Source organism: Osmerus mordax, assembly GCF_038355195.1.
Source record: "Osmerus mordax isolate fOsmMor3 chromosome 19 unlocalized genomic scaffold, fOsmMor3.pri SUPER_19_unloc_1, whole genome shotgun sequence".
NCBI classification, from domain to species: Eukaryota; Metazoa; Chordata; class Actinopteri; order Osmeriformes; family Osmeridae; genus Osmerus; species Osmerus mordax.
Genome location: NW_027120389.1, coordinates 30029 through 49805, shown reverse-complemented (window position 1 = coordinate 49805; position 19777 = coordinate 30029). Strand labels below are relative to the sequence as shown.

At 47.6% G+C, this 19777-nt stretch overlaps 1 protein-coding gene across 1 annotated transcript; it reads right to left on the bottom strand.

Annotated features, from left to right (window-relative positions):
• Positions 1–3229: 3229 nt before the first annotated feature.
• LOC136938867 (gamma-aminobutyric acid receptor subunit alpha-3-like) lies at positions 3230–19241 on the bottom strand. The gene is made up of 4 exons (XM_067231777.1): positions 19222–19241; positions 18543–18664; positions 15765–15835; positions 3230–3454 (listed from the first exon to the last, which is right to left on the bottom strand). The coding sequence occupies exons 1-4, from the start codon at positions 19239–19241 to the stop codon at positions 3230–3232; spliced, it is 438 nt and encodes a 145-aa protein (XP_067087878.1).
• Positions 19242–19777: the final 536 nt, after the last annotated feature.

Here is a 19777-nt window from a genome sequence, read left to right as displayed (position 1 = left end):
ACCTGTCCTTGTGCGGCCAATCAGATGTGAATATGCCAGGTAACCGTGACTATGGTACCGGGAGGCCTGCTGCTGATTGGTTTTGGCCTTGGCTTTGATGATTCTGCAGCATTCAGACTTTTTCTGAGTTTTCACCCAAGAAAAATACATCCGGTATCTCCCCCCTTTGCTTTTGTATCTTGGCATATTGATTTTCCCTCTTTTAGCAGCTTGCAGGACGCCCGCTCCTGTCTGTTGAAGTGCTGACTTAACAGAAAGAGTTTGTTTGGTTTTATAAGAAATCCTTCTTTGGCTTTCTCATTGACACTGCAGTGCGTTGCCAGAGATTCCACTCAGCACACAAAACAGAGTTGAAGCCGGGGATGTTTTTGACAGAAACAGAGATGAGGAAGACACGTTTGTGGTATTTGAGGTTAAGGACAGTCGTTTACGCTGAAAACCCACATTGAGACATTTTAAATCACTACGTTGATTTGAGCAAATAGACAGTCATGTTACGGACGCTGCAGCCTGCTGTTCTGGAAAACACCGCGACGTGACTACACTGAAGACACCTTGTCATGTCATGGATGACGGCACACTATCAAGTCTCGGTGTAGATATGTTATGTGCATGTGCAGCACTTAATTATACGTAGTACAGTGCATACAATTGACATATTGTCACATTGTCAAACCTACACAATGATTAGAGGATGTGTTGCCATTCGTTGATATGGTGTATATAGGAAAAGGTATATGTAAATATACAGTGTATAGAGAGAGGGCTCCTCTTGTTCTGCTCCCTGGGCGGAGGAAGGGGCCTGCTCAGTGTAATCTATCTTTTGTAACCGTCGTGGTCATTAACCGCAGGCAGTCTGCAAACACAGTATTCTTTAATTCATGAAAACATAATGCACTCTCTATAAAATTCTGTTGGAAACAACTTCAGCTTGTCTCCAAGACAGAGCAGGTACCACCAAGGGCACTCAAGAGAGAAGAGTCCTGCCCACTGAAAAACACCAATAAACATCGAGCCTGGGATCAATTATTCAGCCCTCTCTCCTGGCCCCCACCTTGCCAGGCCCTCCGCCTGGGAATTCACAACACGATGCCAGGTTTTTGTCTGTTCCCACACTGTACTCCTCTAGGAGCATTGTCTGGGTGTTGCCTTTTTCTCTCCTCCTCTCTCCTCATGTTATGCTGTAACTTTCTAGTTGGCGCCGAAAATGGCTGCCTAGGTAGGCTCTCCTGCCAAAGTAAATTCCTTGTCTGTGCAAACTTTCATGGCGAATAAAAACCAATTCTGATTCTGATTCCTGAACCAGACAAGGAGAGAAGTTCGGAGGCTCCTTAAAGTGCTACGTGCCAAAGCTACACTTTTCAACCCCTTTGAATAAACACATTACGCAAGTTAAGCGTTGGGCTTTGGGTCGTGAAGGTGGCTGAGACGTGTGACTGCGGGCTCTGAGGTGATGCGTGCGCGCGCGGAGGCACGCTGACGTGAGGAGTGAAGATGATGACGTCTTTGGCGATACCCTGAGCATCCTGAGGGACATGCCCCTGTCAGGCACCCTGCGACGAGCAGAGACGGCTGAAAGCTGGAGCTGCATTTTCTCTTTATCGACACCTTTTTTACGATCTGTCTGTACAGCACCAAATCACCAAATCATCTGTTATATCTTCATTATATCTATAATGGTGTTGCTCGTCTTGAAACATTCACAAGAGATTGTTTAGGACCTGTATGATGTCCAAAGTTCACTTTTGGATTCCTGCATTACGTAGGGTGAATTCGGGTAATCTGGGACATTAGGTAATGTGGGACATTGGGTAATGTGGGACACCTAACTCCAGAGCGTTTTATTCCCTGCTATGACAATGTCTAGTCCACAGAACTTTGACCCTAGGTTTAGCATGGATGTTATGTGACTGAAATCACTAAACGTGATTGGTGTGGGGTCACAGAATGTGTCAGGGCACTAGTCAATCAGGAAGCTCAGATGAGAAAATGCATGCAAAAAATGTCCCAGATTGACCCAAATTCACCCTGTATTTTTCTGTTATTTTTTCCTGTATTCCAGAAAGCCCAGCAGTCATCGATAACAACTCGTCTTGCCACACAGTGACGTTTTTTCAATCCGTCCACAATTCAAATGTTATGTTTAGCCTCAGGAGAATCACAGCCACATCAAATGAATTCATGAGAGATCACCGCATGGGAAAGGATGGAGTTCTATCAACCTTTCAATAAGCAGCATGAAATCCACCGCCAAATTAACTCTACCGAGAGCTTGTTACCTTAATCATCAGCCGAGTCCCTGTGGACAAACGTCATAGCCAAATGAAGAGGCCTACTTAGAATTGGAGTTTTGATGGGTTATATGTCAAGCAATTCAAGAGCAATACTTGATGATGTGATTATAGAAGGTACTAGAATCGTACTGCAATTGCCTAAAAATATAATTCTGTCACACATAATATGAACCTCATCTAGTGTATATTCTCGTAGTTGGGCTAAGCGGATAAAAGTCTTTTTAATAACGCTTGAATATGACATGTAGGTCAAACTGACAGAGTTACTTTCAGAAGTGTCCACACTTCGAAATTACAGGTGTGACATCATAGAGCTGCTGTTCCAGCATATGTAAAGGCGTGACATCATAGAGCTGCTGTTCCAGCATATGTAAAGGCGTGACATCATAGAGCTGCTGTTCCAGCATATGTAAAGGCGTGACATCATAGTTCCATGTGTGTGACACAGAGCCACATTTGACAGCCATAGCATGTACAGGTGTGACATCACTGTGCCATGTGTGACACAGACCTAAGTTCTACAGCCGTGGCATTTTCCTGTGTGACATCATAGCGCCAGTCCGTGTGAGACTCAGGGCTGAGCTCCAGGTAGGCTGAGCTGCAGTCCTGGCTGGATGAACACATCACCTCTGCTGAAACCGGACAGCTAATCAGGTGAGGGTGGCCCACAGAGGGGTTTCAGTGCTAGCCGGCCAGCTGCATGCCTCAGGGGATCAGATGGCTGAGCGGTTAGGGAGTCGGGCTAGTAATCAGAAGGTCACTGGTTCGATTCCTGGCCGTGTCAAATGACGTTGTGTCCTTGGGCAAGGCACTTCACCCTACTTGCCTCGGGGAGAATGTCCCTGTACTTACTGTAAGTCGCTCTGGATAAGAGCGTCTGCTAAATGACTAAATGTAAATGCCTGTCACAGCTGTGGAAGTCGCTCGGCTTTTCCTCACCTCATCGTGTAGAGCAGCGTACCGTTGTCCACCAGGCGGAGGAGTTTATTGGGCGTGGTCATGTTGTGGGCGACCGACTTCTTGCCGTTGTGGAAGAAGGTGTCGGGCGTCCAGATCTTGCTGGCGAGGAGGTTGTTCAGAGGGAGCACCTGCATGGGCCCGTCAAACTTCAGCCTCTCGTCCCTCCAGCTCTGACGGAAGAACACGTCGATGGTGTACTCCTAAGGGGAAGGACAGAGGCAGAGGTGAGCAGGGATACACAGGTTGGCGCTGTACAGGTAGGTTGGTTAACATCGCAATGTTAGGTTTGCAAACATGCAGTTAGGTTAGTTAACCTTTAGATTTGTGAGTTCCAAATATTTCCGACGGTCCCCACAGTGTAAGTAATTTGTTTTGAAATGGTAGCTAGCTAGCTTAGATAGCGGCCGGGTGTGTGTGTGTGTGTGTGTGGGAGGGGGGGGGGGTACATAAACAATACCCTTTATACTCCCTGGAAACCCTGCAGACATATCTCAACATTGCGAACTGGAAATTGTAGTTACAGTTATTGAAGTTTCAACTCTTGAAATGTTCTCATTTTAAATATATCAGTTCCTGTGCGCTCTCCAAGGTTAGAGAAAGTCTTCAACTCGTTCATCTGTTATAAGTTCGTTTCTTCTCAACCCTACATCTCCCTCTCCACGTATGACCACATATCAATGTTAGCCAACATTATACCTAGATTAAAGGAAATATTTCTGAACTCTTTTCAGCAAAGCAAACAAAATGTTTTCTTTTCTATTAATGATCTTACATTCACCATCTTCCCATATAACTTTTAGATGAAACCCAGATGAAACCTCTCTATCTTGAGAAATCCTGTCAGATGTTGCCCTGGCGACCAGAGGAATCCAGTTTCCTCCCCAGCAAGGAAGTCAATAATTCATCATGCATTTGATTTTAAAGGGGGTGTGGGGGGGGGGGGGGGGGTGTGCCATGTCACTGTGAGATCCTTAAGGCATCCTTCAGACTTCATACACCCATGATTGGGTTTTCACAGCTGTTGCCAGTGGGGTAAAACATGCCTGTTCCAAGAGTTATCTCTCTGACCATATTGCCATACACGTAACGAGGGGCACTGTCCTCGATAAACCTCTCTGAGTTCGGAGGGAAACAGCCCTGCTGTCGCGGTGGCCGTGGCTCGGCAGGGGAAACTGTCGTTAGTCGCGTCCGACCACTCCTGACAGGATTTTCCAGAGCAATTAAACATCGCCATGACGACCAACCAAAACAGGGTGGAGCTTGGATTTTCAGTTTTAGGATTTTTTGGGGTCAGTCAAGGGCAAGTCTGATGTTGTAATGCAAGCTCTGAATTCCGTACGTGTTGAAACGGTAGGCTACACGTTGGAAGACCATCTGGAAAGAGTAGTCTTTCATTCTGTACCAAGTTTACATACATACTCTCCACTAGTTTGTAACTTGGATGCTATGTACATATAGTATTAGCTAGTACAGTATAGTTATGTAATTTAGTCTAGTAGTACCAGTGAGTACTTGGTATAGAAGTAGTTTTCAGTCATTAGTGCAGCCTGCATTTTAGAAGAGTTACCAATCGTCATTAAATGAGCATACGTTTGTATCACGACTTTGAATCACAAACCCTGTTGTTCACATTTTCAGATCTGATCATCAAGTTCCCATTGGCTGGCGCACTGCATCCTGCTCACCAGCACAACACAGCACGCCTGGATACAGTGTCTTTTAAAAACCGACCCATCTAGGAACAAACGCCGCATAAGAACCCTCTAGGAGGCCTGCTAATTGTTCTCCAGTTTCCACGTGGCCCGTATCGACGGCATTGATCCCACGCTGGAACAGCACCAGACACTGCGTGATCTAACTCAACACGACGCCCTCAGACGGGGAAACGCGTCTCCCATCTGCATAGATTAAAGAGTGTTTACAGAGCGCTCTGCTACTGTACGTGCTCTGGGGCCCAACAGCCCCCGGACAGGCTTAGCACGGGGAATAAGACCACCGCCTGGCCTGCTTCTCCAGCAGAGGGCTTTGATCTAAATGTGTGTGTGTGTGTGTGTGTGTGTGTGTGTGTGTGTGTGTGTGTGAGTGGTGTGTGCGGTGTGGGTGTGTGTGTGTGTGTGTGTGTGTGTGTGGGGGGGGGGGGGGTGAGTGGTGTGTGTGTGTGTGTGTGTGTGTGTGTGTGTGTGTGTGTGTGTGTGTGTGTGTGTGGTGGGGGGGGGGGGGGGGGTGAGTGGTGTGTGCGGTGTGGGTGTGTGTGTGTGTGTGTGTGTGTGTGTGGGGGGGGGGGGGGTGAGTGGTGTGTGCGGTGTGTGTGTGTGTGTGTGTGTGTGTGTGTGTGTGGGGGGGAGGGGGGGGGGGGTGAGTGGTGTGTGCGGTGTGGGTGTGTGTGCGCATGTGTGTGTTCTTCTTGGGTTCCTCCCCAATTCTTTTACAGATACAGACAGACCATCACACCACCCGGCCCCCACACACACACACAACACCCACCCGACCAGATCTCCACCCCCCACCCGCCCTACGCACCACCTCTCTAGCTTCACCTCTACTGTACATCCCCCAGGCTGGAAGGGACCATCAGCCCAGTTTAAGCAAAAGTCAGGTGTCAGATGGCTGAGAGGTGAGGGAGTCGGGCTAGCAAGTTCGATTCCCGGCCGTGCAAAATGATGTTGTGTCCTTGGGCAAGGCACTTCACCCTACTTGCTTCGGGGGGAATGTCCCTGTACTTACTGTAAGTCGCTCTGGATAAGAGCGTCTGCTAAATGACTAAATGTAAATGTAAGCAAAACAGACGTGAGGCATACAGGAATGGGAAGACATGATTACTCACGCTCTGGAAAATGCTAATTACAGATGAGAGATTCAGGATTACGCATCGAAATAGGCTAATTCTGTCTGCCACAGTGTTTTCAGCTATAGAAATACTAAGACTCAAACAAAGAGGATGCATGAAAATGTGTTGCCTCTAGGTACCGGAAAGCAGAAAGCCAAGACTCATTATGTGTAGACAGAAACCATTCCCATGTCTGGCCCAGCTTCTGTGATGCTTGAACAAGACAATCTCTTGAAGTCACATCTTTATTTATCACTCACATGAACGTTGAGTGGAGCAGTGAGCTTGTTTGCAAAAGAGCAAACATCTCCCCGATTAACCGTACCGGAGGAAAACACACCACAAGCACATGATAAGTTTACAGCATGGAAAGGGCGCTGAAAGCAAAGGCGCAGCCTAGATTTTAATGTTCCTGACCTGAGGGATATTTACTTTATTCGGCACCTCAAGAAATTTTCTGGATGGATCTCAAGTAAAATACAATAACAACCAAACTCTGATTCAACTCTGAGTTTGCGAGAATAAAAAAAGAAGACTTCTTCCACTCAAGATTCCTTTAATAGCTGCGTGTGTGAGCTGAATAACTAGGATGCCTTGCGAAACATAAGAGGTCTGTTCACCTCACAGAGAACATCTATCTGTCTATCATCAACATCATTACAGCCTGTCTGTCTGTCTCACCAAACACAGCTCTGCTACAGACAGGAAGAAAGAAAAACACACACACACACACGCAATTTCTACAACTTTGCGCTGTTCCTACCCAGTCCCTTGTTCCCCTGTTTGAACTAGTTTCCCTGCTCCAAACTCCTCAGTATAAAGGAGATAATACATGAGAAACAAAGGCTCAGGACCACAGTAGGCCTGTGTGTGATAAAAAAAGGCAGCCAGTTCCAGGGAGTCTTCTCGTCGCTACGTCTCATACGCTCACATCCCCCATGTAGTACGTCTTTTTTTTAATTAAAACATTTTTTTCACGCCGTTCTCTCCTTGCTACCCCAACCTCTCTTTACCGCCCCTCTCTTTTCAAACAGCTTTCTTCTCCCTCTCCTTTAAGAATTTAGCTCAGCCCTTTTAAGTCATTCATCTATGTTAATTATATCACACGGAGGGTGTTAATTATGAAGTAGACACCCAGTGGAACCACCAAAAAGATGAATACACAGGGAAATACGCTGATGTACTATACACCATGTGGCTGTGGCAAAGTTGAAGATCCCTGTAGAGAGAGAGAGAGATACAGCTAAATTGGGGCCCATATGGTGACTATTGAATGTATAGGTTGTATTTAGCAGCCATGTATACAGTATACTGTGTGCCTTGGACTTTTCATTTCTAGGTAGACACCGCCTCCACAACTAGCTTCCTGTTCCCTCTGAATCTTTTTATATGTATTTTGTTTAACTTTTTAAAACATCCCAATTCTTTATTAAACTCTTCCTGCCTCCTGCACAACCCATGCGGAACATGAACTTCCAAACACACACAGCGGTGTGCTGGGTTTAGCTTGGTCCTACGAGCCAATGTCAAGGCGGGGGATTCATTTGAGGAAGGGAAAAAAAGGAGGGAAAAAACAATTAAGGGAATGGAAGTAAGCAGAGCGAATCTACACACACAAGGCCAAGTGGCAGAGTTGATTCAAAGACCACCTACCAGGTGGGCCTAGGGAGGGGGCGCTTAGGGAGGGGGCGATTGATTCTCATCAACAGAGCATGAGAAGAGAAAACACACCCAGACCACATAGCCTCCAAGGGGGTAGGAGAGACTCCAGGGGGGTAAGAGAGACTCCGGGGGGATAGGAGAGACTCCAGGGGGGGTAGGAGAGACTCCAGGGGGGGGTAGGAGAGACTCCAGGGGGGTAGGAGAGACTCCAGGGGGTAGGAGAGACTCCAGGAGGGTAGGAGAGACTCGAGGGGGTAGGAGAGACTCCAGGAGGGTAGGAGAGACTCCGGGGGGATAGGAGAGACTCCAGGGGGGGTAGGAGAGACTCCGGGGGGGTAGGAGAGACTCCGGGGGGGTAGGAGAGACTCCAGGAGGGTAGGAGGAAGACGAGGACGCTGGGGACCTCGCTAAGGAGTGGAACCTCTCTTGGTCGTGTTCTCCTAATGAGGCCAGGGGATTGGGCTTGACCTATCTACAGCCAGTTTAAGGAGAGGGGAGCCCTGAGAGTGGGGAGCCAGGTCGGAGACAAGACAGTTTTTCTCTCTCTGAAAGTTTTTGGGGGAGTTTTTCCTTGTGTTCTCTGAGGGTTTAGGTTGGTTAGGTCTATGGGCGTCTGTAAAGCCCTTTGTGACATGTAAAATACGCACAAATAAACTTATTTGAGACGTTAAAACTGGATCTTGTTGTATAAGGACAACATCTTACTGGGCCCCACATTTAATCTCAATATGGATCACACTTTGCCTCCATAATACTCTCTGTATGTAGCCGTATCCTTAACAATGCAGTGTTAGAACGTACAGTGCAACAGTAGTGTCAACTAAACAGTGTCTCAGTATGGAGGTTTAATTGGAGGAAATCCGAGCAGCCGGGGTAGTTATAGCTTTGTAGCTGTGGTGGAACTCCACTATCCCACCAGAGTGCCTTAAATTATGTAGCGCATTGCAACCTTGTGATCTACCTTTTATTCAACCCCAGCAAACGGCCTCGTTTTTTTTAGCTCCTCGCATTCTGTACCCTCGTTATTTGGCTGCTTCTTAGTTACTCGAATTCCAAACCTTCAGTAGACCAGTATGCTGCGTTTCGTTCAGTTCTGCACACACAAGCAAGACCTCGCTAAAGCTCACTGCTACACTCAGCTCCTCTCCCGGGGTGAAATTATTGCATCTCTTCGTGCAAGTCTTGACGTTGGTTGGTGCGGGGAGCACTTGAGAGAGCCCAAACACTCCGAAACATCTGCAGCCGCGGAATCAATGTCAGAACGCTAGCGAGTCACAATCAGACACAGGATTCCGTATTGATGAAAGGCTTTTGCATCTCAAAAGCATACAGTCCTTCCCATCCCTGCTCCTTCCTGTCTCTAAGACACACACTGACGTGTTGAAACCCGCTGTCAAAACAACAGGTACTGTACAAAACACAAACATGGAATAATTGAAGTGTGTACGCTGCCACAGGAACTTCCTTTCCTGCTGTGTTCGTCCACCCTGCGGCTCGACTCTCCTCCTATGGGAATTCAACATTCTAGAATCTAGATGGTTCCCAAGACAAATTAATAATGGGTTTCCCTTGGTACTCCTAAACAATAATCACAACGCAAGACATTGTGGTATTGCTTATTAATTAAAGGGGAGGTCCCTCACTATACCATCCGTTTAAGGAGGAATTCATTTAATCATTTCTCCTCTCTTAATTGCAGCAATTAGATGACAAAGCCTTGATGTAGAGAGCGTGCTATGCTCTTTTTTTACTACTTCATGTTTCATGTAGATTATGTTGATTTTGGATATGAAGATGTGTCTGTTAATGGTCAATTAAGGAGTGGGTGTTAGTGTGGTTGCATCTCAGCACCAAGTGAAAAAAAAAAAAAGCTTAATACATTTCCAGTATATTTATCTTATATATTTTTCTATACATTTGGAAGTGTCCTTACAATGTACATTCACATACTTATTGTCAACTTTAATATATGTAGCTATGTTTGTACTTGTGTATTTTAAATACGTGGCAAAAAACAGTTGACCACGGAGAAGGATGTATTAAAACAATTAGCAAAGGGTATTTATTTTATGAGTTATCACATTATAACCATTATAATATCGCTTGCTGCGTTATTCTAGATATGCAGGTGTGGCAAACGATAAGAGACTAAAAAAAGGTTCCATTCTGGTTTAATTCTCTCTTTCCCTCTCCCAATCTTCCTCCCTTTGTCTCTCACTCTCTCATTCTCCCTCCCTCCCCCCCTGCCCCCCTCCCCCCCTGCCTCCCTCCCCCCCTGCCTCCCTCCCCCCCTCCACTTCTTTGTCTGTCTCATCCCCCCATCCCACAGGCGTTTCTCTGGACAGACAGCAGAAACCAGGGAAGGGGGAGCTGAGTGCTTCCCAGCTCTGCGCCCACAGACATGGATGCTGGCCCCTCGTGTGAGGCTGAGGAGCTGGTGACTGTGATGCTGTTGGCCAGGCAGGCTTCCTGGGAGACCGACGCTGTCTCCTGTGATCCATGCAAACCGGCGCATTCCCTCAAAGTCGCTGCCGGCGTCTTCCGGACAAAATCAAGGCCTCCGTCGAACGTCCGTGTCTGGCGTTACAAGATGGTGACATCTCATGCCGTTAGTTCAACAAACCTGTACTGCGCTCTCCCTCTTTTTTCATGCTCGTCCTTCATGCCAGTTGGAAAACCATATAGCTTCTTTGTTTTCGTTTGTCAGGTTTTGCTGCAGTCTTGATTTGTCTCCAAAATCCTAGTCTGGCCGTCCCATGTGAGAGATCTGGAGGCTGCCATGGTCTCGCTGGAACCACCGCAATGATGAGCCAGAGAATTGGTCGCTTACGCATGCATTAATTACGTTAGTCATTCTCTCTCTCCATCTGTCTGTCAATCCCTCTCCTCCCTGTCTCACTCTCATTTCCCAGTTCAATCTTCCTCCTCCCTACCTCCCTCCCTCTCTTTCATGCTCTCTGTTTTTCTCTCTATCTCTGTTTCGCTCCCTCTCTCTCTCTCTCTCTCTCTCTCTCTCTTTCTCTCTCTCCCTCTCCCGCTCTCTCTCTCCCCCTCTCTCCCCCCCCGCTCTCTCTCTCTCTCTCCCCCCCTCTCTCTCCCTCTCTCTCTCTCTCCCCCCCTCTCTCCATCTCTCACTCATCTCTCACTCATCTCTTCTGGGAATTTGACCCGTGTGAGAGACAGTGATGTGTTGTCAATCACACATTTATCAACATTGTTCAACAGCTTCCCCATATTTGGCTCAGAGGCAGAAACACAGTTTCATAACAGGCTGTGTCAGACTAAAACATTGTATTTGCTCCAGAAAAAAAATCTCTCTGTATTCAACAGCATTCTCGTACAGTACATACCATGGATGTACAATACGGATCATCCTAATGGATTGATTTGCACAGCTAAACATTTTTCCATTACATTTTATTGACGCCAATAAACACATCATTTGCATGGTGACTTAGTACTCATCCCGGATATCAATATGCTTTTTTGATTTAAGCGAATAATGACTTGATGTTTCCTGTGGCACACAATCAATATGCAAAGTAGAAATTGATCAAGGTGAGGCTTTCCACTTCTCAAAGACAGCATGTGCCCCGTAAACTTTCAAGCTCTCACGCTGATTCAACTGGGCTTTGCCGCTGCTTGAAAACTAATTTTCTTCGTATGGATAATTGCATAAAAACGACACAAGAGGCATGTAATGAATCACATTATCCTGTCCAATTGGTCCAGTACATTGGAGACAATGAGATAAACACGAAGGAAATACATAAGCAGGTAATCCTTCCAGCAGGCTCCACTCTAAGCTTCCCACATCGGGTAGCACACAGACATCTCGTGATTATCTCCATGAGTAAATAGGCCGTTCCAAAACCCTCTCTCGCCAGCCAACATAACCCTTCCCCGCATGCCAGAGGTGGTCATGTGGAGAGCACTGAGAGGCTGCCAGAGGGGGGGGGGGAGAAAGGGGAGAGGGCTGGAGGGCTGGACCGAGGCCTTGTGCTATTCTAGTGGAGGGGGAGAGAGAGAGGGCAGGGGCAAGAGGGCTGGAGGGAGGAGGAAAGAGGAGGGGTGAGGAGTGGGGGGGAGGGTGGATAGAGGCCCTGTGCTCCTCTACTGAGGGGGGCTGGAGAGGGCTGGAGGGAGAAAGAGAGAGGAGGGGGGTGATTGTGGAGGGGTGAGGAGTGGGGGGGGGGGGGAGAGAATGTTACGACCACTGATAAGGCTGTGATCACATCCTCTCCAGTCACACAAGATTCCTCCATTAAGAAGACATTTTCTCACTCCTAGCTAGAGCTGTCTGCTGTTTCTCAGACTTGGGGCAGAAACATCCCCTGTTGGGACAGATCCCCCCCGGCTGGATCATAATGAGTCATCACCATTTTTGTGTGCTTTGGATGATCAAATTACTTATCCGCATACGTAGAAGAGGAAAACGTGATGAAGAAAAAAACCGAATGAGATACAAGGCCAAGCAAACCGCAGTAAACACATCGTCGAGCCTGCGTAAGAATGTTCACGATGGAGATACAGGACTTGGGGAGACAGAATGGGTTTAAGAGAGCGGGCTTAACGAATTGTAACTATGGCAACGCAATACAGACTCTGGCGGGTTCGGCCTATTAAGGATGCAAATTGTGTCCTTCCCGAAAGCACCCGTTCAACTCCCAACACTTCTTCCTCCCCTGAATATGAGTTTATCATATTGTGACAATGAGGGAAATGAAGACCTTTACTGGAGGGAGAAACAGAGCTGTTTTATTTCGAAAGCATATTACAGTTTCACCCCCCCCCCCCCCCCCCCCCACCACCCCGCTACACCAAATGAGTCTTCCCGCAGGAAAACACACATGGAAACAATGGTTTTAATTCTCTGTTAACCTCCCTTCAACCTGTTCTGTTCTTTTTCTCCTGCAAGGGGACTCATTTGGCTAGAATCCCCTTGAGCAAGGGCAAAATGATGGATGCAGAATCCAAGCATTCAGCCTCAGATGCGAACAAAACTCTACCCACCTAATTTGTCCATTCGAAAGACCATTTACTGTAAAGGTTTCCTATTTTTTGCTATCCGAGAGTTATTTTTCTTCCTTTGCCAGAAAAAAAGTAAATTTGGTTGCAGGAAATTGGGACCAATTACTACATCAGAAGAAATATGAGTTGTCAGAAAGAGAGCGAAGGAGAGAGAACTAGGGAGACAGAGGAAAAGAGAGCTATATCTATGTATATATATATATATATATATATATATATATATATATATATATATATATATATATATATATATATATATATATATATATATATATATATATATATATATATATATCTCTTTTTCTCACTACGTATGAACAATATATATATATATATATATATTGTTCATACGTAGTATGAAAGAAAAAGAGAGAATAAACACTTCCTTGGGTTCTTGAAATAGATTACAGAGAAAAAGAGAAAATCTTGTTAAAAAATTGCACTTGTTGTGGAAGCTAGTTTCTATTGGGCCAGACCAGAGCATCGTGAAGCCTGGCGATATGAACCTACTTTCTCTACAACCGAAAAACCTTTCTCAGATCTCGAAATAATACAGCACACTGTGTCACCACTTCCTAGCATGAAGGGATCTGATTTTGAAGGCTGTTTTGAGCACTGAGGACAGTGAAGGGATAGCAGGCATGTTCTTACAACATTTACATTTAGTCATTTTAGCAGACGCTCTTATCCAGAGCGACTTACAGTAAGTACAGGGACATACCCCCCGAGGCAAGTAAGGTGAAGTGCCTTGCCCAAGGACACAACATCATTTGGCACGGCCGGGAATCGAACTGGCAACCTTCTGATTACTAGCCCGCTTCCCTAACCGCTCAGCCACCTCAGAACCTACTACATTTACAATTACATTTAGTCATTTAGCAGACGCTCTTATCCAGAGCGACTTACAGTAAGTACAGGGACATTCCCCCGAGGCAAGTAGGGTGAAGTGCCTTGCCCAAGGACACAACGTCATTCGGGAATCGAACCAGCGACCTTCTGATTACTAGCCCGCTTCCCTAACCGCTCAGCCACCTGACTCCTACTACAGCGCGGTTCTGCACACCTGTCTAAACAGGGTGGGCGTTCCCCCAACTTTTGTGCCACATACCGATAGGCTACAACTGTACATGAGTTTTGAAACATTGGTGCTCTGATTGGCCTTAAGCATCACTTCAGTCTGTAATCCCGGTCCAAAACATACATCTGTGGCCATTTTGAAAATTAACTGATTCAGACACACTCGTACATGTATGTATGGATTCCATTGAAATGCACAACACATAAAAATAGAATGTGAGTATGTGGCGTTAGGATCTAAACCAAAACCTAAAATCTCCCTGACTGTCTAGCAGGGTGTACGAGATACCTGGGGCAGATTAAACTGCCCCAATTGAATCACATCCGCCTTGTCAACCTACCAGAGAGCAGGACAGCAAGCCATGACAGGCACACAGGGCAGAAGGGCTAAGAGCTCCAAAACCCACAGAAGAGAGAGAGATGCAGGGAGAGAGAGAGAGAGAGAGAGAGAGAGAGAGAGAGAGAGAGAGAGAGAGAGAGAGAGAGAGAGAAAGAGAGATGGACAGTGAGATGGAGACACACACACACACACACACAGGAAAGGAGAGACACACAAAGAACAGTGATGGCACCACTTTCCCTGGGAAAGCAAACAGCATAACCCACATCCTGAGGATCGTCCTGACAACCTCTGGTGTAATCTGGTGAAAACACAGTCACTTACTGTACATCTACTGCATTGTGGGTCTTTTTTTCCCTGCCCTGGTTAGAGGCCCAATATTTGAGTTTCTTGTCGTGATTTTACTCTGATTATCCTGCTCACTCCTCACCTGTCATGCCAATGGGACATGTGCAGGGAGGGAGGGAGGGAGGGAGGGAGGGGAGCGAGGGAGGATAGAGGGAGGGAGGGGAGCGAGGGAGGGAGGGAGGGAGGGAGGGTGGGATGGATGGATGGAGGGAAGGAGGAGGCAGGGAGGGAGGGAGGGAGGGCAGAGGGAGCGTCCCTGGCACACATTTGGGTACTGTAATTGGACGTCTGGATGAGTGAGACACCAAGTTGTGATCTACCCTGAGTTCGGGTCGTCCTCTAAGAAATGAAATTACGTAACCGTTAATTAGATCTGTTTTCCCAGGCGTTAAAACGGCCCTACTTTTTTGGTAATTAATAAATCATTTCTAGAAACTCACTAAACCCTTTTGATACTCACAGGATGATTATGTTAATGTTAACCTAGCTAATTATTGCTTTGTAATTCAAGCGTGTTTTATGCTCTGTATAACACAGCAGATTGCTCTCTGTTTTCCTCAGTGTTGGGAAATGGGGGCCTTGCAGAAGGAACAGCAAAGCAGCAGGGCTCTGGTGATTCATCTTACATGCCAAACCCAATTGTATGTATGATGAAGATTCATGTAACTACCCCAGGCTCACCCCACAACCAATTTCCTCATCTCTAAAATGAACCTATTCCAAATCCCCAACGTCCTTATGCTATCCGTCCTGAATAGACTTTGTTTTGACTCCGGGGGTCAAGCGCCTGGCTGACATTTCCAGTTAAATCATTTTTTTTAAGTTTTTTTACGCGTTGAAACAATGACTTTTTACGGGAACATGTCTATCATCCATCCGTGAACGATACAGTAAAGATATATTTGTATGGAGGCTTTTACAGAGACATACTGAACTCTGATCCTACACAGAGCTTCCAGGAATATCTTAACCTATCATCTCCCGTCAAGGATGACAGAATAATAACCACACTCAGCTATTCAAGAATAATGTACACATTTAGCAGACGCTTCAATCCAAAGCATCATAGAGACAGGGGAATTTGAACCTGCGACCTCTTGATCATCAGTGAAATGCTCTAACCCCTGAAGCTACTCACCTTCAATGAACCAAACAAAGACTACCAGCGTGTACATAATGAACATGGTCATAATCCTGGAATGTTGTTGAAGATGAAGACACTCACCATGTCTGTATCAGACACTGGGCCAAAACTGGTCACGTAGATGTTGGTCCTGACCTCCGTCACACTCTCGTCTTGGAAGGGCAAAACACACACACACACACACCACACACACACACAGAACACACACACACACACACACCACACACACACACACACACACACACACGCACACACACCACACACACACCACACACACACACACACACACCACACACACACACACACACAGAACACACACACACACACACACCACACACACACACACACACACACACACACACACACACACGCACACACGCACACACACACACACACACACACAGACAAGAGGACATGCTTTGTCAGAAAAAAGCTGTAAAATGACATGCATCAAGCTTCTACAGTTTAAATTACAGTTTAAATTACATTTAAAAAATATTTTTACGGTACACTACATCTCCATTATTACAGCAAAGTAGAATAGAATATATTACAGTAAAGGCCACTACCACAAGGTTTTCCTGTTACCCAGTGCATGAGCCTGTTTTACAGGAGGAAGTCTGCCAGATTTAGCGATGCAAACATTAAAGTTTTATATCTAACCACTCAACAAAATAAACAAGAGCAGACTTTTGTTGGAGGTTAGCTGGACTGGCTGTTGGAAGGGGGTTTGTTCATAGCGAGAGCTTCTACATATTATCCCCAAGTAGACAAGAAATCACACCAGTAACGAGGTTTGGCAGGAGCACATTAAAAACATATTTAGTCCTGTTTGATGGGGCGGGTTTGTCTCATTGTCAGATAATGCTATTCTCTTCTCCTCGTGATCTCCCTCCTGCGCTGGATGCCAACCGAGGGCCGCTTCGATCTGAGATTCCGGGTAAACAACGTTCGCTCTGTAATTCAGAGCCTGCGGAGATACGGAACCACCGTTGAAAGAAACTATTTGAAAAGCAGAGATGAAAGACAGAGAAGTGAGTGGAGGGGAATCACCTTTGGTTATAGGGTTTCCAATTAGAGCCTCAGTGTTAGGGCTTAACTTTGATTCGATCGATCGTCGGATGTAAATGAATGTGTCTGTGCAAATGAGGAAACTGGAGGCAAGATACTGAGTGGCCATCTGCCAGGCCTCTCTCCCTCTCTCCCTCTCTCCCTCTCTCCCTCTCTCCCTCTCTCCCTCTCTCCCTCTCTCCCTCTCTCCCTCTCTCCCTCTCTCCCTCTCTCCCTCTCTCCCTCTCTCCCTCCCTCCCTCCCTCCCTCCCTCCCTCCCTCCCTCCCTCCCTCCCTCTCTCTCTCTCTCCCTCCCTCCCACAAGGCGTAATGGTGCCTGTGGAACACTTCCAGATCCTGACGCTAGGGAGCCTGGAGTTGCCGTGCCAATGCGACTGTGGTCATTAATCACAACGCTCACGCCGGCGAGCTTTTGGATTCAGCGCACGGCCGACACATTTGGAGGGCGCCTGAGATTTCTCTCTGCTGGGGGCGTTGAGGGGATTGAGGGGAAGTGCAGGTGGCCAAGTCGGCGGAGCTTGTCAAACCTCAGAGAGGGTGGACGAGCGGACTATTCTCAGCACTGTCAGCTGAACACATCACATGCTCACACTCTCGCTGACCTTCGACGCAAAACTCAAATGACTCATAGGATCCAAATTCCGCTGGCCTCAGGCCACAGCCTCTCCTTAATGGATGTAAAACGATTCCTGGTACAGTATCTGTATCCTCCCCCTCTCTCTCCCCCACCCCCTGATGATCACCAGGGAGAGCATCAGCCCTGGAGCAGAGTGTGTAGGACCCCCCCCAGGAGCCCCCCCAGGAGCCCCCCCAGCCCAGTCCTGCTGGACTTTTGGATGAAGGACAGAACGACAGAAAGCCAAACGACAGGAAACGCTTCTCCTCTGAACACAGCTCCCCTCCGCTCAGTCTTCGATAAGAATCGCCTTGCGAGGGTGTGTGTGTGTGTGTGTGTGTGTGTGGGGGGGGGGGGGGGGCAGGGTGGTTGGGGATTAGTAATTTCACTGTTCCAAAAAGCAATCTGCTCCACATCTGAGGACAAGGGCTCTGGCTCTGATCACGGGAGGCGAGCGCTTAATGAAAACGACGTCTGGCGCCGGCAGATCAATGGGGGTCACGCTGACAAGGGAACAAATTCGTCATGGGGTCACAGGCCTTAATGTATCACCACAGGGCTGGGGGGGCAGTGCTAGGACCACCACAGGGCTGGGGGGGCAGGGCTAGGGCCACCACAGGGCTGGGCGGGCAGAGCTAGGGCCACCACAGGGCTGGGCGGGCAGTGCTAGGACCACCACAGGGCTGGGGGGGCAGGGCTAGGGCCACCACAGGGCTGGGCGGGCAGGGCTAGGACCACCTCAGGGCTGGGGGGGCAGGGCTAGGGCCACCACAGGGCTGGGGGGAACAAATAAAAGAGAGAGGTATTGGGGTAGAGGTGGTAGGGAGAGATGGAGAGACGAGAGGAGGGAGTGAGGGAAGGAAGGAGTACCACAGGGAGGGAGGATAGGAGTGGTGGAGGTAGGGGGTGTGGGGGGGGGGTGGCCAGACTGCTGTCTGACAAGTGTCCTTTGCTGCTTGTCCTGGGAGGTTAGACTCAACCAGTTAAGCGAAGATCCGTCTGTTCACCGTAGACTACAGGTGAGTTAGCTCAACACTACAGCATGCCTGTCACAGCTGATGGTGCTTGTAGATGTACAGTTTGACTACTAATTGTACCTTGCACCCCCTAACCCCTCCCCGTACGATTCATAACCATTAGGCGCGTTTGTTTAGACACAATCAGCTAGGTACCTCCCAGCCCTGGGCGGAGCCTGTTGTCATATCCGTCCAGCAGTCTGTCCAGGATGCGAGTGAAGATGGTGATGTTGTCTTTGCTGTCGTCAGGCAGAGGCTCCCTGTGCCCCACCACCGTCCTGCAGCAGGGGAACAAGAGAGAGAGAGAGAGAGAGAGATAGAGAGAGAGAGCAAGGGGGAGATAGAGAGAGAGAGGGGGAGATAGAGAGAGAGAGGGAGATAGAGAGAGAGATAGAGAGAGGGGGAAATGGAGAGAGAGAGGGAGATAGAGAGAGGGGGAGATAGAGAGAGAGAGGGAGATAAAGAGAGAGATAGAGAGAGGGGGAAATGGAGAGAGAGAGGGAGATAGAGAGAGGGGGAAATGGAGAGAGAGAGGGAGATAGAGAGAGGGGGAGATAGAGAGAGAGAGGGAGATAGAGAGTGAGGGCGATAGAGAGAGAGAGTGAGTGGGTGAGACGTCAGACCCAACATAGAGACAGAGGCAGACAGAGAGAGAGAGGAAACCAACAGAAATCTAATTAGAAATATTATCAAATAAAATCCAATCTGATTTGTATAGGCCTTTCTTACAAGCAATGTCACAGAGGGCTTCACACACGCCCGTGGAACTGCACCTCAACCAACCTCAACCCCCAAGGAGCCTGACTGAACAAAACAGACTCAATCTACCAAGCACTTCCAGTTGCAGATCACCATGGCTACGGGCATGAGCAAGTGCTCATTAAGTAGTTTAAGGGGGAAACAAGACGCAACCTAGCGCTGAACTCCCACCAATCCACAATCCTCGGTCTAGCATCGTAATCAATTTCCTGTTTACGGGAAGCGCGGGTTAGATCGCAGGAAGACAGTGCTGTTGTTTGGAACCACAGAGAAAGCTGCTGTGTTTATTGAACTCTTTCTTTCGGATTCCTCACCGCCACAGTCACGGGTCTTGCCTTGATTGAGACGCAGACATGTGGGCTGTTTCATTCGAGGTGCAGTGTGTGCCAGCCCACCCCTCTCAGGCAGAAGACGAATGATTGAAGTCCAAAGGGATTAGTGCAGCCTGTCACACAAGTGACGACAACTCACAGGCAGATTCCGCCTCGGGATTCCTTCCCGCATTACATCCCAAGAGTGGTAAACGAGATCCTGTGTACGCACTCAACCCCCAGATCCTTAATTACCTGAAATATTCGGCGCAATTATTTCTTCCTTAGCGCCACGTTCCCCCCATGACCTGCGGTGGTGAT